The sequence below is a fragment of the Gavia stellata genome, chromosome 13 (assembly GCF_030936135.1).
Source record: "Gavia stellata isolate bGavSte3 chromosome 13, bGavSte3.hap2, whole genome shotgun sequence".
Classification (NCBI taxonomy): Eukaryota; Metazoa; Chordata; class Aves; order Gaviiformes; family Gaviidae; genus Gavia; species Gavia stellata.
The window spans coordinates 20,067,224-20,092,802 of record NC_082606.1 but is presented as its reverse complement, the minus strand read 5'-3'; the positions used below and the strand labels follow the sequence as shown (position 1 = coordinate 20,092,802).

Here is a 25,579-nt window from a genome sequence, read left to right as displayed (position 1 = left end):
TCTTGCCGGAATAGTGTTTCCAAAAGCCCCCAGGAGGCTGATGGATTTAGCCAGAGTGGCAGTGGACTCTTTTACTGTTATTTTTTTATAGCAGCACCATTAGGGTTAAAGGTCTGTCAAAGTTCATGCTATAATCCTCTATTTTTGCATCCTGTCATTTCGTCCATCCAGAGCATGTCACACAACTGTCCCCTCCTTTGGTGACTGATAGGCAGCAGCATCAGTGACTACTCAGATGTCGTCTTGCCTGAGGCAGTCCTCCCTCCTGGCAGTCACCTTCTGAGATATGTTTGCTGCCTCAGACCAAAGACTTGCAGCAGCAACAAGTTCTGCCTTTACTGGTGCAACAGTGTGTGTGCAAGTGGTCAGAACAGTTTCGTGCAAAGAGCCTACTGGATCAGAGAGTTGTTTCCCTCTAGTCATAAAATCAATCTGTTAATGGAGAATACAGCAGACACTAAACTGATACAGATGAGCAAGTATGTTTGATGCTGTCTGGAAGAATTAGAAGACCAAGGATCCCAAGAAAAGCTCAGGCCCAAAGTGTTGATTCAGGCCTCTTCCCACCTTGGTTCTGTGCGTGGAGGTTCCTTATTTTTACCCCATTATGTCAGTACTATAGTGAGGTCCCTTCAAGTCCGTCTACAAATTTCTTTAAGATTTATTTGTATGCCAAGCATCTACCTATCTCTGTATGGGAAGGACCATGGACTATTTGCATACATCGTGCAAGGTCTCAGCATTGTATCTAGTGCTGTTTACAGTAAAACTGTTTGGGCAGTTGGTATTGTAAAGTGGTGTGTGATTGCACCACTTGCAGAAGTGGGACATCATGGCCTGTTCTTTCTCTCCTTAGTGTATGTTCCAGACGAATGGGAGGTGCCCCGTGAGAAGATCACCATGTGTCGGGAGCTTGGGCAAGGCTCCTTTGGAATGGTGTACGAGGGAATAGCCAAGGGAGTAGTGAAGGATGAGCCGGAGACCAGGGTGGCCATCAAGACTGTCAATGAGTCTGCAAGCATGCGTGAGAGGATAGAGTTCTTAAATGAGGCCTCAGTGATGAAGGAGTTCAATTGTCACCATGTTGTAAGTCATGAAAATGTAACAAGGCTGTGATTCATACAGCCATGGTGCTTACTGGCATTGAGGGTGTTCAGGGCACATCTTCACTGACTGAAGCGGGAACTTGGGCTTTTAGCTTCAACTCTGTGCAGCTTTATAATATTATTGTGAAACAGGAGTCAGAGTGGAACCAAATCTACTTTCAGACCTTTCCCACAGGTTCATGGGTGTTTGGGGCTACATACTGACATGAATAAATGATTACTACAGTTCAGTTAGCTCTATTTGTAACTGAACGTTTGTTTTCCCTCTTTCAGGTTCGGCTGCTTGGTGTTGTTTCTCAGGGCCAGCCTACGCTGGTTATCATGGAGCTGATGACACGTGGGGACCTCAAAAGTTACCTGAGATCATTGAGGCCAGACACAGAGGTGAGTCATGAGTTGCTAGATTGTTGGGTTTTTTTATTACTATTTCTTCAGTTAGAATAATGTTGAATGAAACAGTGTCACATTGGAAGCAGCAGGCATTTAGCCTTTCTTGCCCTTCTCCTTAAGCTCTAAGAACAAAACATGAGCTGCTCTGTGATCTGCAACACCTTTTTTCATGAGGTAGCTATTGCAGATAGTCCAGTGTACTGCATGGAATAGGTCCCTTCTTGTGTTACTGAGTCTTGTTTTCCAGATTTGAATTAAATCTCTTGTCTAATCTAATTTCTTATCAACATGTTAAACACAAAATTGGCTAGTTGAAGCATGCATGTTAGGGTAATTGTTTCATGTTGTATAACCTGCCTGTTGCCTCTGCTGGAAAGTAAAAATCTAGTGTCTTGGCTAATGTGCATACTTTAATATGTAGGCCATCAGTTGAACAGCTAAAATTGCCACATGTGATACAGGGTCTGTCCGATAAAGATGACACATAGGTCACTTGCCACTGAAATCATAGTAGGCTGTGGACACCATGAGTTCAGCAGCTTTTGCCCTTGATCTAGAAATTCTGATGTGAATAACTTAAAGGAACAGAATATGAGCACAATACGTGCACAAGAGAATGAATATGGTATAAATGGACGGCATTGCATGTAGCAAGAGCAGATTGCTTAAGTGATTGGAAACAGAAAATAATCATACTGAATACAGGATTCAGAAAATACCAGTAGGACTGTGGACTAAGGGGGCCTGGAAGTAGTGGGTATGGCTCATTTTATCTCAACACAAAGCAGCGCAGTTTTAAAGTGATGATGGGACTGGACATGAACGCCTTTTATGGAAGGTGGGTAAGGGACCGTTTAGTCTCTGAATGGGGATGTGATAAGGTTCAGTGACTTGATCTGTGTGCTTTAGGTCTTTGTCATTAGTAGAATTCAGTATATGAGGCCGTGGTTTTGGTTACTCTGTCAGTGATGGTTATCCAAGGGGTGTAAAGCTTAGACAAATTCGTACTGGTAAGGGATGGTGGGACTTAACTGATTGTGTATAAATACCTGAACTCCTTCATCCATGAGATTGAGAATGGCAGAAGCCATATATCCATGGATGCTAAGGAGTGAATTTTCTTTGGAAGAAATTGTCCCATAAGCTTTTCTCCTATTTACAAATAGAAGTAATTCAAGAAACATCTGGTTATGGAGAACTGGGGAACAGGAAATGAAATCATTTAACATCTTCTGGTTGTTTGTGAAGATAGTAAAACAGTAGAAATCTCTAAAAGAAGCCCTCTGCTTTATATCTCAGAACTTGTGTGGCAGAAGGATGGACGTTTAAACTCCATAGGTGTAAGATAACATCCTTACACCAAAAAGTCTTTCTGGCTTGCATTTCCTAAAATAGAATGGCCTAAGAGAGCTATGTGGGAGTTCTGTTTGTAACCCAGCTCGATACAGCCAGTTTTCCCCCCAAGCAGATGCTGTGGTGTACATAATCATGAGTTTCTGTTTAGCCTGGATCATGTCAGGCTGAATTGTTATAATGTGATTTTTATTTTTTAAAGAAAATAATTAAAAATAATATGTTACAGTTTGATGTAGAAATAGTTACCTTTTTTCCCCCCCCTTACCTGTTTTACCTTCTTAATCTTGCTCAGAATAATCCTGGCCAGGCACCTCCAACTCTGAAGAAGATGATTCAGATGGCAGGAGAGATTGCTGATGGGATGGCGTACCTCAATGCCAACAAATTTGTTCACAGAGATCTTGCTGCAAGAAACTGCATGGTGGCAGAAGACTTCACAGTGAAAATTGGAGGTGCGCTTTCTTGACTTTTACACAAATGAAAAACATCGTCCTGAAAAATCAGCATCTTAGAAGGCATTTTAATTTTTTGAAAGCTGTTTGAAAGACCTTTTAAAACTTAGCTCTAGTTTAAATCTGGAGAATGAAATATGTTCCTTATGAAGTCTTGTTGTGATTTAAGACCTGTGAGCAGTCAACATTGAGTTGAAACTCTTGGAATACCTCTACTTGCTGTTGTTCCAGTGAGGAAATCGTATAGCGTGTGGGTTTAAAAAGAGCTAGTGAAGCAGTGATTTGAGGTGCAGATGCTGCAGACATCTGGGTGGATGGCGTAGTTACCACTGATGTGTCATTCGCTTTTCTGTTAATGTGCAAAAATAATTTCACCTCCTGTTTATTGATTCAAGAATAAGAATTTTAGGATTATTTTAAAGCATATCTCATTTGGAAGTGGAATGTAAGGCTTGACTTCAGCTGGATGCTTTCCAGTCTGAACTGGAGTTCTGCTTTCCAGACAACAGAATGGTTTTTCCTCTGCTCTGCTGTTAGAACACCACTTTTTTTTTTTCCCTTCGCCATCCCTCCAAAATAGTGTCAGATGAGTTTTTTCAGACTCCTCTCCAGAGAGGGTGATTTTAAGCTTTTGGCTGTTTTTGAGTTGTGCATATTAAAATAACATGTATAGCAACAGCCTTCTGCTGTAGGAAACTAATTCTTTTTCTCTGAGCTTAACTCAGCTATTTTGATAATTTGTGTAAGTAATCCTGTCATTTGGGAGAAAGAAAAAATGATTTCATTTTGAGTCAGTTAATTAGGAAATAAGATCTTTGGGGGATTTTGTGCATTTTCTGCAGGTTCGGGGGAAGTCAGCCTGAATCCTTCCCATGCCAGTTTTTTCATTCCTCCTCCCCCCACCAGCATGTTTTACAGTTCTTTGAACTGAAGATGGTGCATTTCTTCCCTTTAACATGGTACATGGTTACCCCGAAAGCATTTTGTGAAATATGCTGCACTGCTCTCAGTATTGAAAATCCCTTCATGTAGAAACAGTTTAGGAGCATCTTGACAGAACACGCCACCTCAGACTGTTTAGATCTCAGAGGAAGAGCTTTATGCTACGCTGTCCTATGCTCGTTGCGTATCTGTTTCTTATTTGCGTTACATTTTTGAAGGATTTTCCATTCGGCTAGGATAAAGTCACCCTGGTGTGTGGGAGTGATGGAATAGCTGCACAGATGGGCTTTTTAGTCATAATCATTGAGGGTACCAGAGTCCCTAGCAGACAAGGAACGAGAAGAATCAGTGGTCGGTCACTCATCCAAGTCATAGACTGGTAATAATGACAGTGAGAACTGGAGGAATTCTGTCCTCTTTTCACTCCACTTCTCCCCAGAAAAAAAAGGGGCAACTACAGGTCTGCATTGCTAAAATGAATTTTGCTCTAGGTCTGCTGTGTTAGCAGACGGTGCTTAGTATTAGTAAGAGATTTGATGCCACCTGATTTATTAACTTTTTTGGTTAGTGTCTGAAAACATAGTAACTGGTTTAAATAGGCTAGTCCAAGACACAGCGGTTTTGTGTGCGTCAAGCTGATTATACAGAAAAAAAATAATCTGGAATAAGTCTGAGTTACAGTCGGGAGATGAGCATTGTTAGATCCAAGTCTTGCAAATGTTTATGTATTTACAGCTAAGGACATACGTATAACCCAAAGTATGTCTCTTCATATTCATCTGTGTTAGTCACAAATGAATAGCCTAATCCTCTGTAGCATTTGAGATGAAATATTATACAGGAACTGGAAATTACCTTTGGAAAGAGGAAAAAAAAAATGAGAGAGAAGCATTTCCCTCAACATGTGAGATTCTTTAGTTAAAGACAATAGTATTAAGTACTAAAGGAGCTCTTTACACTCCTTGAAAATAAAATCATTGAATTTAGAGAACAGATTAGTGAATTGTATGACCTTCAGAAGACTTAGCTTACTGCAAGGCTTGAGCATAAATCCTGGGACTTTTTGTATTAATTTATTTAAATCATTCAGACTTCTCACCCACTGAAGTCAATGGTAAAAATGTCTGTTGGTTTTGTTGGGAGGGAAGCTAAACAGCTCTAAGGCAGCAGGTAAAGCACCTGCAAAGTAAAGTGTCATAGCGACAGATCGCAGATTCTTTGCACCAAACTGTGCCTCTCTGCTGGCTACAATGGCTTGTAGTAAGGGGAAATGTTCATCATTTTATCATGCAAACTCAAAACATTTATACTTTCTAGATTTTGGCATGACAAGAGATATCTACGAGACAGATTATTATCGTAAAGGAGGGAAAGGTTTGCTGCCCGTCCGCTGGATGTCTCCAGAATCACTGAAAGATGGAGTCTTCACAACGCACTCCGATGTCTGGTAACAAAAAAGGGGCTCTGAAAAACTGTTTTAGCCCCTCTTTCTAGCCTCTTTTCTTGTTTTCATAGGCTTAACTAAGCATACTGCTTCACCTGTTTCTTCAAAGGTAACTCTCTTTCTACTGTGAAGCATTCTGCTTTATATTTCATATTTCCATTGCAAAATCAAGAACATATGAGGTTAAATTCTGCTCTCAGAGAGAGCAGAATTAAATGGATTTCCAAAACTGGAGGTGGTGGCATGTTTTCTGCTGTCGGTTGTAAAATCAGTTGCACAGTGAAAAACATTACCTTCACCTGGAAGAGCAAGTTGTCATTTTTCAAATTGCCCTCCTTCAAGAAAAGCGTTAAAAGTTGCCAAGAATTGAGAAAGGTTCATAGTGCTGACCTGCTTTTCTATCAAAACCTTCTGTGTAAATAACTCTACTTTCCCGCAGATGGTTTGTGTACACTAGCAGGTTTTTTCTTGGGAGTTCTCCCTTGTGTATATCCTTCTCCGTTTGGAGCTTTGTTTGCTTGCTTGTTTTATATACCGCAAGATGCAGAAATAGGTTTTTCTTTAAAAGCACATTGCCTAGTTGCTGTATCTGTGAAGTTATTAATAGAGGCATTCAGGAAATTTCAAAATACACTTCTTAGAAGAAGTAATACTCTGGAGCAATTCCCCCCCCCAACTTTTGCAGATAGGTAGGGAGGACTTGGCAGAAGATGAACGTGTACTGGCAAAACCTCTACTCTGTCTTTTATGGTTTCTCTGCCTTCCTAACAAGATGTTTTTACTGCTGATCTGTTACAGAATTGGCAGCTGATTGCCTCCAAATGTCTAGAAGTCAGTAGGAATGGTATTTTAGTAGTAAACTGCATTTTCTTTAAACAGCTTGAGGATTTTGGAGTCAGTGGACTCTAGTCCACAGCACTAGCTTTGAGTGAAAGGTTCATAAGAGGAATTATGTAGCAAGTGAAAAAGCAAAGCACCAGAATGTTGCTTAAAATTTTTTGCATATGGCTAGTAACTTATTTATGAATCCAGTAACCCTCAAACTTGGAAACAGATGAAAATAACCACTTTGAGTTGAAGGGGAAGCCATGTATCAGCCATTTATCTAATGGAACAGCGCAGGCATGCTTTTGGCAGTCCCCCTGCAGTAAAAGAATTTTGGGACTTGTAATGGCTTCACAAAGCAGACAGAAATTTGGAATATATCACTAGAAAATCCCCAGATGTAGAACTGAACGAGCTTGGAGTGAAGAGCTGGCAGACCTGCCCGTTCTCACCATGCAACAGTAACTTTTAAGTCCAGGCGTCAACTCCAGCCATTGTGTCAAAAGCGGGCTACAGCGGATCAGGTGTTCAGCTTCGGTGACGTGCTGCATTTGTTCCGTGCACGCTTTCCTTTTAACCTGTAACTGTTAAGTGACATTATTGTTTAAATATAACTCAAATTCCAAACAAAAAAAACCCCACAGATGTGACGCCAAATCAAGCGTCAGAAGTAAATGAGTGCTTTAGTTGTTGCAGGAAGTATGTGAGTTCTCCCTTCAACGTTAACGAGATTTGGCATTCATCGGTCATTCACTCCAAAGCGGGGTTGCGCAAATAATACTGCGGTTTATCAGCGTGACACTCTGAAGGAAATATCCTAGCCAGAAGTCACATCAAGGAAAGTACCTTACAGATTATAAGGTTGGAAAACTTAAGAGGACAAGGAGTAAAATATGACAGATTTTTACTTGAAAGCATAGAGAGGATAAAATTGCTTCATGGAGAAGAGGTCCACAGCTCTCATCAGTATTTCAGACAGTTCCTCCTTGGGATGGTTTGTCATCTTAATTGTTAGAAGTGATTTATGAAAATCGGTTCACATAGGTATGCTATCCTGAGGTACAAAAAACCTGGTATACCTTGAGGAGTATGCTGTTTGCTTAGAACATTTGCGTTTGCCACATGTATCCACAGCTATGGATTCAGAAATTTTGGTCTGAATTCCAAATGTAGTGGAGCTTGACTTACCACGGTCATGAAATAGTCTCTATTTACTTGGTCTACTTATGGCAAAAAGGATCATTCCGGTTTACTTCTCAATAACTGTTAGACCAAACACTATATATCGAAGGTCTCTTCATGCCAGGAAAATTTACCTGACTCCTTGTATTGGTTCAGATTTTGAAGCTGCTTCATGTAAACCATGTAGCGTGGCTGTTTTGGAGGCCATTTGTTTTCATCGAACAGTAAAAAATGTTGAGATTGTTTTTCCTGCCTTTTTCGTAGGTTATTGTGACATCTGCTTCCATGTTCTTCGAGATAAGTTTTAGAAGCCAAAAATCTCAAAAAGGCAAAACTGTGTGAGTGGTCAGAGTCCAAGATTTATAAGCTGTAAGGTGAAATGGCAAACTGCAAAAAGAGTGTCTGGAGGTTTTGAAGGGTGGAGCTTTATTTTAGCAATTCATTCTTTTATTGCTTTTCAGACTGAAGAAGGAGGTAATTAGACAAGACTGGTTTTGTTGTAGTTGGGAAGGAAAACTTTTTAAAATTAATGTAATACTGTTTAGGGTGAGGGTGTATGTCTATAAATAAGTCTTCAGCATCTTGCATTCCTTCAGAGCTGGTAGTTGCCTTGAAGAAGCAATGTAAGTTTATTTGTTTTGATAATATGACTAGTAGGTGTGCAAGACTTGTTCTCAATATTCCTGCAGCGATCAAAGGCACCAAAATGTTGAGTTGACCCTCTGTCCTTGCCTCCCCTGAAAAGCAAACAATTGCAAGTCTGTTTGTGGCTTCTGGCTCCAGATGCAAACCATTTTAGATACAGTGGATAACTGAAAGATAAAACCACTCTGCCATAACCAGCTAATAATACTGGATTCATGTTTTCACAACAATACCCTTTGGAGACTACGCTTTTTTTCCTCTAAGCTTGACTCAGCATTTTAGCCACAGAAGACCAGACAGCATCTAGCTTTTCTTTCTTCGCACAGCAGCTCTAAAAGTAGGTGACTCTTCAGTGCAGGGCAGAGAATTTGAGCCATGTCTGCTCAATAAACTAATTTTAAATGGAGATATTTTTAGAAAGTGTCAATACTTACGTCCAAACTACCCAATTACATAACTATGCTTATCTTTCTTTGCCAGTAATCAATTCCTATTATTAGACAGACTTCTTCTTTCACTTCTGCTGTCCTTTGTAGTTAGTTGGAAGGAGCTAGAAGCTCTGTTTGAAGAACATAGTTACATACATGTTGCAAAAGGAGTAACTGAGTTTCTCCTGGGGGCTTAAATGTTTTGCTGCTGAAGCAGCGAATTAGGGTCTTGGTACAAGAAGCTGGAGAACATTCACATTTCTTCCGTGTCTTTTTCAAAAATTGGTTTTGTTGCTTGCTGCTGTATGTCAAATGCCTTGATTCTTACTTTGCACCTTTGACTTAGAATGTGGAAGAAACCAAAGCAGAGGGATAAATGGAAAGTATTACCCAAGAAGTGGTTTTGTGCCTGGGGAATAGAGGTTGGTTTGTTTGCTTGCTTTTAGTGATAAGGCAGATGAGATGCACAGGTGTGGTGGTGTGCATTTGCTGTCTAGCTCTCAGCGTGCTAGAGCGGTAAGAGAAAAATGCAGCTTTTAATTCGGATTGGTGTGACTCAAGTATTTCTAATGAAAAGCAGCTTGCACTGGAATGAGAGCTTACAGTTCTGCGTTATTGCCTTCTCAGCTGCTGTCAGGAGTACCTGAGATGTTACGTGAAGATTTTGAGTTTAGTTTTTTAAATGCACAGATTTTTTTCCTTGCTGTCTCTGTGGCTTGGTGGGGGGATTGTTGAGCTCACTTTAAATAACCAGTCTCTGCAACTTCTCCACCTGCTTAGAAGATTTGATTCATCTTTTTGCAGACTTTAGCGATCAGGTGTCTGTCCAGCCTGAGGTCCTCTGTACAGGAAGCACAGGGATAGGAACAGAATTTTTAAAAATTTTTCTTCCTTACCTGCATCTTTCCTTTTCCCCTCCCCACTGTTCTTCCCACCTCACAGCGCACCTAAAGTCTGAACTCAAAGCCATGGGAAAGAGAGATAAGGTGTGAGCTGATTCTCCAGGCGAGCTCACACCTTAAATCTCCTCTAAGTTAGGAGGCTTCTGGTTGATGCAGTGAGCTTGTGGTGGCTTTTTTACTGATTGACCTGTACAGAACCGGTGTAACTAAATAATGTTGGAGCACTGAAAGGTCGTAATCATGACCAGCTCTGAGCTGTAGATTACGGTGTGAAAAATGGAGATGTAATATTAGCAGTCTTTTCTTACAGAGGCCATTCTGAAGAGTCATTCAGAACTGGGAGCCTGTTTCTCACCATTGACTAGAAGTTTGAAGTCAACAGTCTCTTACACTAGGTGATGTGGCTATCACCATAGCTGCATACTTTTTGAGCAATTGGAATTTTTTGGTAAAAGAAAGTACCCATGGACACCTACTTGCTCAGCATCATCTGAGAAAAATATCCTTGTAAATATTGCTCAGCTTTCTAAAGTTCTGATTTGTTTTCCAGGTCTTTTGGTGTTGTACTTTGGGAGATTGCAACGTTAGCGGAGCAGCCATACCAAGGCATGACCAATGAACAAGTACTCCGCTTTGTGATGGAAGGAGGTCTGCTGGAAAAACCAGACAATTGTCCTGATATGCTGTAAGTGTCAACAGCTACCACTGTTTTCAGTGGATAGTTTATTTTTCCCGATCCCTTCAATGTCCGCTTCTACCTTATCTACCACAGGAGGGGTTATTAAAGAGTAACAGTAATATGAGGTGCTGCTTGAACAGTCTCTGTCAATCAAGTATTTTATAGTAGTTAGACATACCAGAAAACAACTTTGCTTGTGGCCAGAATCTCACTTTGCAAGCTTTGTGTTCCTGAATAAAATTAGACTTAATAAAAGCTCATAAGTGACATTTGCTACAGCAGAAGACTTTGTGCCTAAATCTTGTCTCTTCTGCTTAAAGTAATTCTGTTGAGCATAAAGAGAAAAAAGAGCACAGGACGAGCTGAAATGTATTGGTCATAAACTCTGTGGAATTCAACTTTTTAGTCCAGCATACTGATAAATGAATGTATCGTTCCTTTGTCTGAAGCAGCGTTGGATCTGCTATTTCGGTCACAGTGCTCATCACATTGAGACAAATCTCCCCTGCTAACAGTTTCCCTTCCTGTAAGCACAGAAAGAAGTACGCAGAAAAACCTTTGCCTACCCCTAGAATCAGTACAAAGCCTTGCAGCAGAGGAGGGTGTGCAATGCAGCAGGCTTCAGTTTTTAGCTTTACATTGTTGAAATACTTCTGCTGGCTTTTGTGTACGGCAGTTTCAGTTGTTCAGACTTTATTACTTTGATATACTTCCCAAACTGGCTTTTGGGAAGGAAATACTGCGTCTTGCAGTTATTGAAATTTGTTGGAGGCCCACAGAAGGGATACAATCACTTAAGGGCCTCAGCTGCTTGGGATTCTTAGGAAAAGAGCTTTTTTGGCTGGAGCGCTGGCTTTGGTTTCAGATGACAGGCAGTGTTGTTTTGTTGTTTGAGGGGGGTGGGTGGTATATGCAGGGGGAGGTGTAGCTGCCATGTGATTCCTCAATTTCACATTCTTTCCCTTCCATGATGCTGTGGAGAATTTCTGGCAGTCAGATTGACTGGAGGTTGTTTAACGCGGCCAGAGCTGTGTAATGGAGGGCGGGAGTAGGCAGAAATGGGGGAAGAACAGGGTGTGTGAAGGGGTCAGCTCCCCGAGTCCATAGGAAAAAAAATACCTCTACAGCGAGAGCGTACTCAGCACGGGATTCGGCATTAGAAATTCCCTGTCAACCTGGGGAGTGTGTGGTATGAACAGGGGGATGAGAGGGGAGTCGCAGCAAGAAGCTCTCTTTACTGTAGGCCACCTGGCCCCTTCTCCTTCCTCCTCCTCTCCTCAGAGATCATCTTCTGCTTGCTGGGTGTTGCAACTGGGTGATTCCGCTTTCAGGGTAACCCGCTTGTGAGCTGGGAGAATTTGGTTAATGTCTGGCAGAGCGCAAAGGCCTTTTTTTGTGCTGATTTTAATGAAGAAGCTGTTCACACATTAGTTACGGCCACTAAGACATTAGTCTGACATTGCAGAGGTGCAGAATAAAAAAAATCTTCCTTTGAATTCAGCCACTTCTCTCCATCAGAACAAGGAACAGGGCTGAACTCAGAACTAAGGCGCATCTGGTTTAGCGGTGTCTTTTTTTGTGATACAGTTGTGTATAAAACATCCTGACTCTGTCCCAAATGCAAAAAAAAAAAAAAAAAATTTGAATGTATTGACCTTAGAAGCTTATTGTGACTTGCTTTAGCTCCCTTTCAGCTTGTTTTGTCTTGGTATTAGGACAGACACCCAAGTTTGCTGAAATTCAAATAGGCTGTTGTGGGAGTAGCAGTAGGAAGCTCCAGGAATAACTTCACCTTTGTTCCATGCACGTGCATTTGGCATTCAGAGAACCTATTTTGCGTTACTTTGTGGGTTTTTTTTATTTTCATATGCATGTTTTTGCTTCTTTCCCTGTCTTCCATCCCGTTAGCCCAAAGTGCTGTAAAGATGCTGTGCAACGCTGAGTAACCTGACAACTGCTGCCAGTCTTGAACCTCGCATGTGTTGCTGCTGGCAGGCAGAGACCTGGTCTGTGGGCAGAGTTCCTCTCCCCTCTCCAGCTGTCTGATAACCTGCTTCTCAGCAAGGGACGTGACAGGAAAAATTACTGAATGGACAGAAAGGTGCATATAACAGAGTTGCAGAGAGCCCTGAAATTGCGTATGGATCTTGCCATGCATCCCCAGTATGTTTCAGGCAACTGCTTTCGCAAGCGCTTTATGAAACCCTTTGTAGGGGGTCCTCTTTTTTGTAGAGGTTGCTAAAAGATTCTGTTTAAAGACAGTTTTCTTGCTATGTCTGTGCCAGTGGAAGGTTTTTTTAGACGGCACAGATTCTTACTGGTAGAGACTGACTGGTCTGTGATACTTAATATTAACTCACAATATTAACTCAAGATGTCCAGAAAGCAAAGTCCACCTGCTGCAGGGAAGTCAATGTACTTTTTGTGCTCATACTGCGTGAAAGCAGGCGAGAAGGGGAGCCCAGAACTGCACTTTCTATATATCTCACGTGGTAGGCTACAAATGCAGAGATACTTTTTTCTTTAAATAAGTTTGACTTGGAAAGAACTAAAATTATGGGCAGAACACAAATTCACCTTTCTGTAGACGGAGAGGAGTGTACTGACACACAAAAACCTCCAGAACAGGTGGAGGAGGTGGGCTGCTGTGGGGAAGCGTAGATGAGAACAGAGAGAAGAATCTTGCTGCAACTGTCAACCGAATCTACTATTTTTAACCTTGCAGATTATGTGAGTGTTGACACAGCCATGCACGCTCCAGCCACAGCGCAGTAGTTTTCGTGAGGGCTTCTTGTTGCCCTCCCTGCACGAATGCTACGTGGTGCAAGCAATCTTGGACGTTCCATCTCTCCTAAGACTGCAATGCTAGTAATGCTTGTTAGTGGCTGTGCTTTGCTAACCCCTGGTAGCAGCGAGTCAGTAGCTTTCAGATGGATCAGAGACCAAGGACGCTTGAAGAACTGGAGAGGTTCTGTTCTGCAGCTTGGTTGTATCGGATGCTTGTGCAAAGGGGGATGTTAAGGCACGGTTGTCTTGTGATTCAAAGAGGTGGTAAATCCCTGTGAAAGGGCTCAGCACAAAGGGGACGGTATTTCTAAAGGCTTTTTACTCTTGCACAGGGTGAAACAAGACTCAGTTCTGTTTATGCTACACCCTCTTGGCATAGTTTGCATGGTTTTACAGACAGAACCATGTCATAAGACAGATGGTTCAATAAGACGGTGCCAGGAGATTTGCTGGTTTTCTCCCCTTCCTGTGTAATAAGTTATGTTTTTATGTACTACCATTGTTATGGCAGTGTTCATCAGGTGATGGCTGCATGGCAAGAAGGTTTGTTACAGCTGAAGCTCTCAGACAGTGTGTTCCCATGGGGCTTTTAAAAGTTGTGGAGGCTGGAATTCCACTCTGGTTTTGAAGCAAAATTGCTTCCCCCACATGTATTGTAGATGACTAGACTATTTACGCATTGCTGATGTTCCCTTTGTTCCTGGCGAGCACTCGGTTAAAAACCGGGCTCTGCTGTGCAGAGGTAATGTCAGCATGTAGCAACAGCAGGATAGGAGACGTCCTTTTGCTTTTCCCCACCAAATCAAGTCTGATGCAAAGCACCAACGCACACTCCAATGGAATGCAGCTTCTATAGTAACTTTCCGTTTTCTGTTTTTTACTGTCTCAGTGCAAAAAGCAGCTAGGTTTCTGCTCAGTTCTTTGAGCAAAAGATGCATAGGAAGGATACTGGCCATTCCTCTATCTCACGACGATGCCTGCAACTTCCTCGAGCTCACTTGCTACCAGTCAGAAGCATACTTTATAAAAGTGCACAGGTTGTATTAACAGCCTGTAAATTCTTCTGTTGTCTACTGGAAAGTGTTTTTTTTGTTTAAGATAATGTAAACAAGGTCTTTGAACCCACAGAGTTAAAAAGAAAAAAAAAATCCTTTTATGGGAACTGTGTAGAGTTTTTAAATCTGGAATGGCTTAAAAGAAACATCACATGTCCTTGTTTGTGCTGATGTCACATGCATTACTCCGCTGCTTGTGGTATCTCCTTAGCATTGCCCTTAGGCCTCAGGGCGAAGCGCCAGCGAATATCCAGTGTTCTTGGCTCCAGCTAACGCTTCTATTCAGGGACGCAGCAGTCAGCTGGAAAGGAAACAGCAATGAAGTAACAGAAATGGATTTTATATATTTATGTCTCGTATTATGTCTCCTCGTTTGTGGGTGAGGGTATAGCGCAGTTTTATAGTTTGGCTTCACTTTTGCTATGGAAGGCTTTTTAAAGACTCAAAAACAAGCAATAGTTTAACAGTGTTTATATGTCTACGTGCCTGTTACAATACAGCATTGAGTACACAGGGAGTTCTCCCGCCACAGACAGGTTTTGCCAGCTTCTTTTTGGGTGTCACAAGGCCGTGCGCAGGTGGCTGACTTGTGTTCATGCAGAGTGGTGCCAGCTGAGCTTTAACAGGAATATTTGTGACTTTATTTGTGACGCACCTCAATTCAGATTGCTTTTGTTTTGGTTGAAGCGCGCTCAGCAGTGTTTGCATCCCAAACACAGCAGCTTTCCCTCTCTTTGCTGGGTCACATCACCTGAGAACATCGTGTGCCCCGCGAGGGAATGCAGCAGTATTGCTCAAGGAGCGAGTTTCTGGGGGAGGGGGTTTCTTTGCTTTGGTTTTGTTCCAGGCTGGGGTTCCCAGAGTCTCCGGACCCCGCTGTGGGCAGCGATGCACAGCAACAGGCTGCAGCCTCCAGGGTTTTCCAGCTTGCTCACAGTCCGGTTGAAAGGTTTGTTCTAGAGCAGGGACTCTGGAGACATTAAGACGTTACTCTGTGATGGACTTAGGTGTTATTCAAAAAAGGAGTGATTTTTTGTTCATTTGTCTTTTTTACAATTAAAAAATAAAATCATTCTATACACTGATGCAGAGATCTAGTAAACTGCTACCGGGGCATAAGGCAGTGAAAGCTCATTAAAGGATAAAATAGAATTACTTGCTAAGTTTCTGAAAATTTGTGGAAGTTAGGAAAATGGCATTGTCGTTTTATAGAATCAAAGCTAAAAGTTTAGGTGACCTGGCTAACCTTACATGGGAAGGCCGGCAGAGGTGGGAAGCGAACCCAGGCTGGCCGCTGGACCAGGCTGCTGGCCAGGCAAGGAGAGGGGGTCTTACGGGGACCGCAGGTCACGGTGCTGGAAGGTAAGTCAGAGATGTGAGGCATTCTCCAGTACATTACCTTAACGGAAAGATTTGTCTTTGGCATTTTTTTAAGATCCATTCTTATTCTAGCACAGACAGTAGTAGTTTTGGCCAGTGGTGACTTCCTACTCAGAGCGTGTTTCTCCGAGTACTGTGTATGCAGAGGATTGCCTCAGAGAATTAATGTTAATCTTCCTTTTCTTATTTAAATTTGTCCTACTACTTGTGCTGTGTTAACAGAAGACATCCCTCTTCCACCTTCACAGACAGTGAAATCCTTTCTTGTGTTGTGTTTAAAGCTCAGGGCGATCTCTCAGGAATATCCAATTTTGCTGTGTCATGAAAATGCTGTTTTCATTATGTGTGTATTACTGTTTCATTTTGTGGTTTTGTTTTGCCGGCATGGGACACTGTACAGATCTAATCATGGATGTGCTTAAAAGGATGATCTCACACTCCGTAAAATATTAATGCATCCCTGGCTGTAAATGAAAACAACGTAATTTTAAAATAAAAGATTAGAGAATATCTTTGAAATTGGCAAATGTCTTTTGGGGATTACAGTTAATTTAAATGTAATTTTCTTCTTTGAGGGGAAAAAAGCAGTGCTTTACTATGTGTGTATTTCCTATTTTAATTTTTTCCAAGGCAATATTGATAGGGTAGGGATTGGTTGTTTGAAAAAGATACTCCGAGAGGCACTACCATGCAGCTGTATGACTGAGTAAGCATAGGATATTTTGGAGGAAAAAGAGAGAAATACCAAGTCAGAATAAAAGCAGGAAATGCTTCTGGATGTCAGGTATCCACAAGACAGTTTTATGGGCAGGTGTGTGGAAGGGAGTGGAGAAGGTTGAGATAGGAGCTAGAGAAGTAAATCAGTGATTAGAAAGAAGGTCAAAATGTGACACGGGCATCTCGGCCTGTAAAAAGTCTGTCACTTTTTCCATCAGAACGGAATGATTTTCTAAAACGCGGGGTCCGATGCAGTCACGGTTGGTCGGGCTCCAGCCGGGGCTCGTAAAACACCTCAGTAAATGGTTTTGCTGTGTGTTTCCTGTCCAGGTTTGAATTGATGCGCATGTGCTGGCAGTACAATCCGAAAATGAGGCCCTCCTTCCTGGAAATAATCGGTAGCATTAAAGACGAGCTGGATCCAGCATTCAAAGAGGTCTCCTTCTTCTACAGTGAAGAGAACAAGCCTCCGGATACAGAGGAGCTTGACCTGGAGACTGAAAACATGGAGAGCATTCCTTTAGATCCCTCCTCTACCCTCCAACCCACTGACAAGCACTCAGGACACAAAGCCGAGAACGGCCCAGGCGTGGTGGTCCTTCGGGCCAGCTTCGAGGAGAGACAGCCGTACGCACACATGAACGGGGGACGCAAGAATGAGAGGGCCTTACCGTTGCCCCAGTCTTCGGCCTGCTGATCCTTAGAACCAGAATCTCACAGAAATAAAACACAGAAAAACACACGCGTTGGGGGAAGAAAGAAAGAAAATTACAATATATTCAAAAGCCTACTGTACCTCAGTGGATCTTCAGAACTGCCATAGCTGCACTTGGGAGAACCCTTTTTTCAGTAAACAAGTTATCGTATTTTTCTTTTTTCAATATGCAAGCAGATGTTTGTTTCAGTAAAGGACTCCATTCATGGGGCACACAGTTGGCCTTTTAAAACTCTAATGTTAACACTTAATAGCAACAGAAAACTTGAGATCTGATGTCTCTCTCTCTCTCTCTCCTCTCTCCTCTCTCTCTTCTTTCTCTTTCTTTCTGTCTCTCTCTTTGCTTCATAATGGGAAACATATCTGCGTGCAAGTTCAACCGTACAGCACTTTTATCAGATCAAAGAGATCGCAGGCCAGGTGGCTCCCCGGTATCCTTGCAAGCACCTGCCTGACACTGTAGGTCTTTATAAAAAACAAACAAACAAAAAAAAACACAAACAAAAAAAACCCCACACAAAAAAACCCTAAGAAAGACTGGATTTTTAATGTTGCTCTTTAATCTTTTTAGGAACACGTAAAAGAATAAAAAAGGGCCATCATTCGTCCAAGGTTGTTACCATTTTCAACGCTGCCAAATTTTGCCAAAAAACTGAACTCTTTGTTTTTTGTTTTCGTTTTTTTTGTAGGCATGGAAGGAGCACAGTAATCAACTGCTCTGTTTAAAAGAGATCCTGACCAATACATTCTATTCAATCATACACTGGTATTTAAAACAAAAAATTAAAAAAAAAAAATCAAATTGTCTAGATCTTTTTTCAAAACTGGACAAAATGTGATTATTTTTTTTTCTTGTGATGGAGAAGATAGAAGGGATGGGGTAAAGAAACAGCCCTCCCTCCCCCCCTGTCCCCATCCCAATGAATTCTGGACAAAACTGGCAGTGGTGAGCTAAATAAACACGTGCATTTTGTACAAAAAAAAAAGTCAACCGCATGCCAAAAATGAAACATGAAAAACATGAAAATAACCGGCAGAGATCTCCATCGTTGCAGCCTGCCTTCCTCCACAGGCTTGCAAGGAAAAAAACACCTAGAAACATAAATTGGAGAAGACAAAAAAAAGCAGTAACCGGATTCAAGTATATGATGCTTTGTTGACCTTTTCTCTTTATTATTAAGACTTCTCGAAGGGTCTTGCAGTTCTATGTTAGACCATGGATCATTTGCATACACATTGTCTTTTGTGTCACTTTTATAACTTTTTTACGGTTCAGATACTCATCTATATGTCTGTACAGAAAAAAGCTGCTATTTTTTTTGTTCTTTATCTTTGTGGATTTAATCTATGAAAACCTTCAGGTCTGCCCTCCTTCCCTTCCCTTCCCTCCCACTTCAACAAATTTTCTTATGCTTTGTACTATAGTGTGTAACTTTTACTTCCTCCTTCCCAGTAACTGATACCTTTCATGTGATTTGCCATGAACTGTTTAATGCCTTTTTATAAATACATTTCCTCCTTTTTTTTTTTTTCCCCCCCCATTAGTTGTTTTACAACATCTTGGCTGTGTGGGCTACAGGGCTTTTGAGGGGGACATGGAGAAAGAAGGGACACCCTGCACAGAAACACTCTAGCAGTGCTGTGGTGTGGTGTTTTTAAACCCCGGTTTTCCTTCCTTCCCACTAACCTCTGCCCAGACAGCATGCGAGTCTCTTACAGTGCAAGGCATGATACAAACTCAGGTCAGAAAAAAAGGTTAAATATTTAGTACATTCTTGTTCAGTGTTTATATTCATTGTTGTACAAGGGTCCTACCCCTCCTCCCCTCCCCGCTTGTTTTGGATGTGGCACACATCCACCCACCCATCCCCACACACACTCCCCACACAGACACACACATATATGTATTTTTTTTTTTTTTTTAATTTGTTGGGTACAACAGCAGACACCAGGCTTTTGGGACACTGATTTTTAAAAAGCCTATTTTAACCCTGCCACCCCGTGAACAAGAGCTGTACTAGTTGGAGCTGGTGATGCCAGGCATTCTTAGGGTGGCCATTGAACACCTGGCTCCAGCAAACCCCAGCTCTTCGCCTTCCTAATGAGGAGGCCCTCTTGGAGGGCGCCCTGGGCTGCACGTCGCACCCCTGGTTAAAAAAAAACCCTAACAACGAAACCAAACCAAACCCACCATGCCATTTCCATGGGGCTGGGTGGAAAGCATGTAGCTGGGGCCAGTGGCTTGGCTAGCAAACAGTTAAGTGTTGGCAGCTACGGAAGCCTGTACAAGTGCAAGCTTGTCGCTTAAATCATAGACCAAACCTCAGAACAAAAGAAAATGAGTAAGCTTGTTTGTTCAGTTGCAGAAGCCTTGGTGAAAGGGGAAGGAGGGGGCCATCAGCAAGTCTACAACCAAGGAGTCATACCAGTTGCTCGTCTTGCGTTAGTTACAGCATCTAAGCCTTTGTTTAGCACTGATCCAACCAAATGATGGCAGTGAAGAGGTGGTTCTGGGATGGAAATGTTTAAATCTTTTGAGTAAGAACAAAGAATTAAAATATACTGATTGCTAGTTTTGACTGGAGATTTTAAAAAGTTTGTAGTGCTTTTTGCTTGTGTAGTTTAGGTCCCATTATCTTCTCTTGCCTCTGTCCCATAGTTATTTTTCCCTTTTAAAAATGAAAAAGACAAAAAAGTTAATTAAGAAGGTATTCTATGTAGGATTTTTTTATTTATTTTTGTGATATCAGTTTAAATCACTGTAGAGATGCCCCATAATAAATTTAAATACTGAGATAAGGGTTTTTGAGTATGACAGGGGGACAGTTTTTGATTTTTTTCAAACATTTATCTACCTCACTCTTATTTTTTTATATGTGTGTATATACAAAAAATACATCTCACATTTCTCAGCAGCCAATAAATGCCGTTGATACTGGTAACCTCTCACTCCATATACCACATGCTCTAGGTTCTGGAGGGGAACAGTCACTGCCTGTCACAAAGGGTCACTTCAGAATATTTGCCTCAATTCCCAGGAGTTTCTCCAATTTTGTGGTTCAGATTCATTAGTGTGAGGAGAAATCCAAGACTTGTCTGACTTAGGGTGACCATTCTTTAAGGAAACAGGAAGGCTTTTTAATGTGCTGTCACGGCAGTCCTCAGGTCAGCAACAAAATGCTGCATGTTTAGATGAGCGGAGACGTAGCTGACCTGATACGAGGACTTCAAATTATGAGTATTTGATGAAATCTCTTACGGAAATCAATTGTTTGCAATGTTTGAAAGTCCAGAGGAATTGCTAGAGTAAAGGGAATGGTCTTTCTGTTTGTCCTGTAGAACGGGCTAAGTCATTCCTGCCAGTTTTCCCTCAGATGCCACCAGCACCAAAAAGATGTTTGGCGGAATCCGCACCTAAAAATAAATTGGCTTGTACAGCAATAGCGTTGCTTTCTTGACCAAAAAAACAGCGAAAAAACCTGTCACAGGCTGCCTGATGTAACTGCTACATCGAGTTTACAGCTTTGGATCTTTGCTGCTTCTGTTTGATGAGAGCACTGATTGTTTTTTCAAAACTAACATTGAATTGATTTCTTTTAACGTGCCAGTAAAAATTCCGTTCCCTTTTCTTCCCCCGTTTATATGCTTCATAACTGTGGATTCTGATGGACCAGCCATCAAATTTTAACTGCCCTCTGACAGCGTGTAACTGGTTTACAAGCACACAGGACTAACACGAGCTTGCTGTCAACTTGATGTATAATGTTTCTCTTTTTCCAGCTCTGGCAGCTGTTCGTGCAGGTGTTGGTTGTGGTATCTGGATAATGTGGTGCTTGGCTACTTCGAGTGGTACACAGCCTCTTGAATACACAGCGCTGTGGTTAAGTACTACAGAGTTTGTCTTTGGAGGGAGCGTTTCTCTTTAGCCCTGAGAAACCTGCAAAATGTAAAGTTTTTACTAGGTTGTTTTGGTTTTCCATTTTTTATTAGGTTCCAGTGACCTTTCGGTGCAGTGACTATTCCCCTCTCTTGCACATATTGATTACCACAACTGGAGATCCTCAGATCTTTCAGCTGGCTAGGAGGGTTTTGTTAAAACTGTCCAAGTTACTGGTTTTTATAATTGTGTGTAGGTGGTTTTAAAATGCATTAGGAAGAAACACTAATGTCGTAGCACCCATCATGATAAACATTTCAAAAAGCACTTCAGTAGAAGACAGTCACGTGACATCACGTACGCGTGCGTGATGACAGTCAGCTCTCCTGGACCAAACCACCTTCATGATACCATTGCGTTCTGTGTTTGCAATTCAAGCTTAATTCCTTTTTTGTTCTGTTTGTTTCCACAGCTTTTTTTGTTGTGTTTTGTGCATTTTTGAATAGCTTTATTCACGTGGGTTTTTCATACAGACTTCCCTTGGACAGTAAATCAAGTTGTTTGTGCATGTGAACAACTGAGAATTAATGTTGGCTTGATAGAGTCATAATACGGTTTGTAATGTTGTTCTTCCCTGAGACCACTGGCTTGTCTGGTATGGAAAATTTATTTAGAACTTCAGCTATGTTTGAATAAAGTTAAAGTAATCCAGTTTGTTTATAAATTAAAAACAAAAGCCCACCCAGCCCTGAAAACCAGCATTTTGACAAATGGTACCAAGATGTTTTAATGCAGTAGGACAACAAATTGGCATCACCACGGGGAGCAGGCGGCTTTGTTTTTAGTGCTCGGCCATTGTTCTCACCTGACTCGCGTTTCAAAGCTGCTGGGTGGCACAGAAGGTGGTTTGGTTGCAAAGGAACGTGGCTTCTATGTAGACACGGAAGTGTCAGCTGCGTGGTACTGAGTAAGGTGCTCTTTTGGGGGAGTGATAAACTAGACGCAGAAGCCGAGCGTGGTGGGAAGTGTGAGGCCAGCCTGTGTGCGCCAAGTCGTTCTCGGCGTGATGCCTCTGCTCTTTAAAGCTGCTTCTAAGTGATGTATGATTCTAGGCGTGTTCACGCTGATGCTCCTCTTGGCCTTTAAAAACAAAGGAAAGAAAGCCCAGTTTGCCCAGGATGGCTGGTCACCAGGTGGAACTGCTGTCAGGTCCTCTGGGAACTGCTGAGGGGTGTTCGGTACAATCTGAGTCTAAGTGAACAACACTCCTGTTGTTGGTATAACTCCATACATATATATCTATATATACATATAGATATCTGCATATGTATATCTATAATATAGATATATATATTTAAACCCTTTTCATTCCATTAGTACAAGTAACACTTGTTTCCTGTTATTCTTATTTTGTTTGTCAACCATGTATTTAATCACTGGGCTGAACAACAGTGGAGGAAGGTGCAAGGGACCCACTCCTTACTAACCAGTGATAAAAGCCAGATATTGCAACTTAACCCATGAGCAGTTGTGCCGACAAGAATTTAAGAACGATGTGTAGAAACACGCTAGGGGCCAGGGGTGCTGAAGATACAGAACTATAAACAGGCAGGAGGGCTTCAAAGGATGCCTCGGTTCAGAAACTGGTTGCTCAGAGACGACCACCGGCCTCTGAAATTGAGCGCAGCCAGGTACATCAGAATTGAGAAATGTTTGTAACAAAGGACAGGGAAATGGGTGTTTACAAAGACACAGGGCTTGGCAGAAGTTCGAGGTAGTTTCCTGAGCTTGGTATGTGGGACAGCATCAGTGCTCGGGTATCACAATTCTGATCGCTGGTACTTGTAAATAAACCTCTGGACTTCCCAGCTGGAGTGGTAAATTCATTACCAGGCGTTTAAGGGTGGTTATCATCGGTCTGTATGGATCAGTCTCAACTTACAGTTGGTCTATTTTGCAAGTACCTTAAGACTATCACTAGTTTGTGTGTGTGCATATGCGTGTGTGCTCATCTTTTTTTTTGTATGTGTTTCGTTGATTAGTAATCCATTAGCATTTTCAATAGGGCTTTAAGTCCAGTAGATTACGGGTAGTCAGTTGACGAAGATCTGGTTTACAAGAACTAATTAAATGTTTCATTGCATTTTGTAAGTACATAGAATAATTTTATAAAATGTTTGTAGTTTATAAATGCCTAAAATATAATTTAAGGGCACTTTTCTGTGTATGGGTGTGTCTGTATGTGATCAGGTTTTTTTGATGGTACCAGTTTACTAGCTAGCTTTACAATATGCCAAAAAGGATCGCTAACTTGTCCAATTCACGGCGTGTCCCTCTCCCCGTACCCGCCCAAGCTTTGTGTCCCAGTATACAGCAAATGAATAAAGGAGTTGGGGAAATGTTCTGTATCTTCAGTATCCTGGTCTTCCAGAGCCCTCTGGTTGGGGTGGGATCATCTTAGCTGGTCACTTCACTTTACTGTCTAAGGCAGTTAACTTGATGGATTACAAGAACCTCACTGGTCAGGGAAACGGAACGGGGTTTTGCTGTTAACCAGTCTCACTTGTGCTGTTCAGTACCTGCTTTACAGTGGCCATGTGGTCTGAAGGATGCGACTGCATCAGAGAAAGAGGGAAGGCGGTTTTCATAATTACTGTTGAAGAACTATTTGCAGATTTCTTATCACTTTAAAAGTTTGTGTGCAGCCTCTAAAGATGTTGAGCACCATTTGAAGCTTTGTTGAAATGAGCAAGGCAGGGTCCCTATTTATTTTTATTTAAGAATATGGAAGATCCCGTCCCCCTCACTCCCCCCAAATTTGACTAACCACATTGCCGAAGGGTTATGATGATTTAGATACTGTTTAAAAATCAGCTCTTCTGTTTTCTGAACCAGTGAGGTTTGAGATGAAAGGATTGGCCAGAGTTTGTCTACCTCTGGGACAAAATCAAAACTAGAAAGTGCTAAGGAATGGATGCAGTTGCAAATAAAACATTTTCCAATTTTTCTTGTTTAAATTTTTTTAAGAGAAAATTAAACAATAACATGGCCAATTTATTACATAAAAAGACTTGCTGTGTATAAATTATTCCTAAAGAAATTCCTGTGTTTATATTAAAATGAATCAGTAGATAAAAAAAAAAATTTCAAAATGTTTTTGTATATTCTGTTGTAAGAATTTATTCCTGTTATTGCGATATACTCGGGATTCTTTACATTATGAAAAGAAGAAACTTTGTCTATTTTGAATGGCTGAAGCTAAGGCTCCTTTAGTTTCTCTTACTCTGCTTTTTTCTAGTAGTTTCAGTACTACATGATTTAAGTTAAATAAAAGAATTCTGTATGCATTTGCCTGTTTCTGAATTTGTTGCTCCTTCTGTGAAGCAAGTGCAGGTTAGAGAGTAAATCTTCTCTGTTTTTGTCCTGCTCTTTTTGGCTGCATTTAATTGAGCTACTCTGAATAAATCTTAGTAGAGGCCAGTACAGTCATTATGTTGTGTTGAAATCAAAAGTATTTTCATCCAGTGACACCAACCTTGCAGACCCTTTCTCGATGGGACTTTGAGTCCTCTTTTGCAGTAGGTAGTTCCCTTGGATAAGGTAAGGTTGGTTATTTATTTATTAATTTATTTACTTGAAGAAAACCCGGTTATTCACCCTTACAGCAATCCACAGAGGAGGCATTCAGCCATCCAGCACATGGTTATCAGTTTTCTGTAACGGTCATTGGAAAAGACAGCAGAAAGAAAACTGGAATTATCTTGGCGTTTCCAGTTCCTCTGGCTCCTGTTATCAAAATGATGACCAAAATAAGGCACGATGGTGGCCCAAAGCTTCATCAGCTGTCTGTGCTGTTAGGTTTGTCTGTTGTCCTTTTTACTGACGTGGGGCTTGAGGAACGGGCTTTTGTTTCCCTGGAGAAATTCCCGGTGTCCAGATTAAGCTGCTGCTGTGCTGTTCTAGTGAAAAATAGCTGCTAATTTTATCTCATCCTTGTCTGTGATGGTACTAGCAAGATTATCAAGGAGAGCATGCGTTGACATTCCCCGTGCTGAAGGGGAAGGGCTGTAAAGCCCAGTCATACCCAGCTTCCATGGTGCAGTCCTTCCGTATATAGCTGTGTTGGAAACGTGGAGGAGTCTGGCTTGGCCAGGGAGGGGCACAGAAGTGATCTGTCACTGTCCGATTCCAAGTTTTACAGTTTGGGATCTCCTTTGGTTCCTGTTCTGTAAGTAACACAATGTGCCATCACACATTCCACAGCACACTGCTTCAACGATGGCCTTCCTTGGGACAAGTTAGCTTTTTGATTTTGATATGTAAGTCCCTGAATAGCCGTGGCCTCTTCTACTGAAAGACTTATCTTTGTGCTGTGCTCTGTGGACGGACTACGGTGGTTTCCTTTGGGACAGCCACTGGGAATGTGGGGTAAATGGGGTTTTCGGGCAGTTGAAACCCAAATTACTAATAGCATTACAGTTCCGGCTGGATTCCAGCCTTTTGTTTACTTTCTTTTAAGTCGCCCTGGGTTCATAGCCCATTTTTGATGTGGAAACCAGCATTTAGAGCAGGCCACTAAGAGATAATTACGAAGCTTCACATAACAGGATCCCTGTGTGTGTTTTGTTTTCCCCCATATTTACATTTTTTTATGTAGGCACTTTGCATGGCTGAACTCTCTCTCTGGACTTAGACAG

At 41.6% G+C, this 25,579-nt stretch overlaps 1 protein-coding gene across 1 annotated transcript in view; it reads left to right on the top strand.

The window, feature by feature from the left end:
- Positions 1-17,117, top strand: part of IGF1R (insulin like growth factor 1 receptor) — a 186,296-nt gene extending 169,179 nt beyond the window's left edge. The window contains exons 16-21 of the mRNA XM_059823652.1: positions 857-1,086; positions 1,380-1,490; positions 3,145-3,304; positions 5,564-5,693; positions 10,223-10,357; positions 16,621-17,117. Coding sequence (XP_059679635.1) covers positions 857-1,086; positions 1,380-1,490; positions 3,145-3,304; positions 5,564-5,693; positions 10,223-10,357; positions 16,621-16,987 — 1,133 coding nt within the window. The 3' untranslated portion in view covers positions 16,988-17,117. The remainder of the gene's footprint in view (positions 1-856; positions 1,087-1,379; positions 1,491-3,144; positions 3,305-5,563; positions 5,694-10,222; positions 10,358-16,620) is intronic.
- The last annotated feature ends 8,462 nt before the right edge of the window (positions 17,118-25,579 follow it).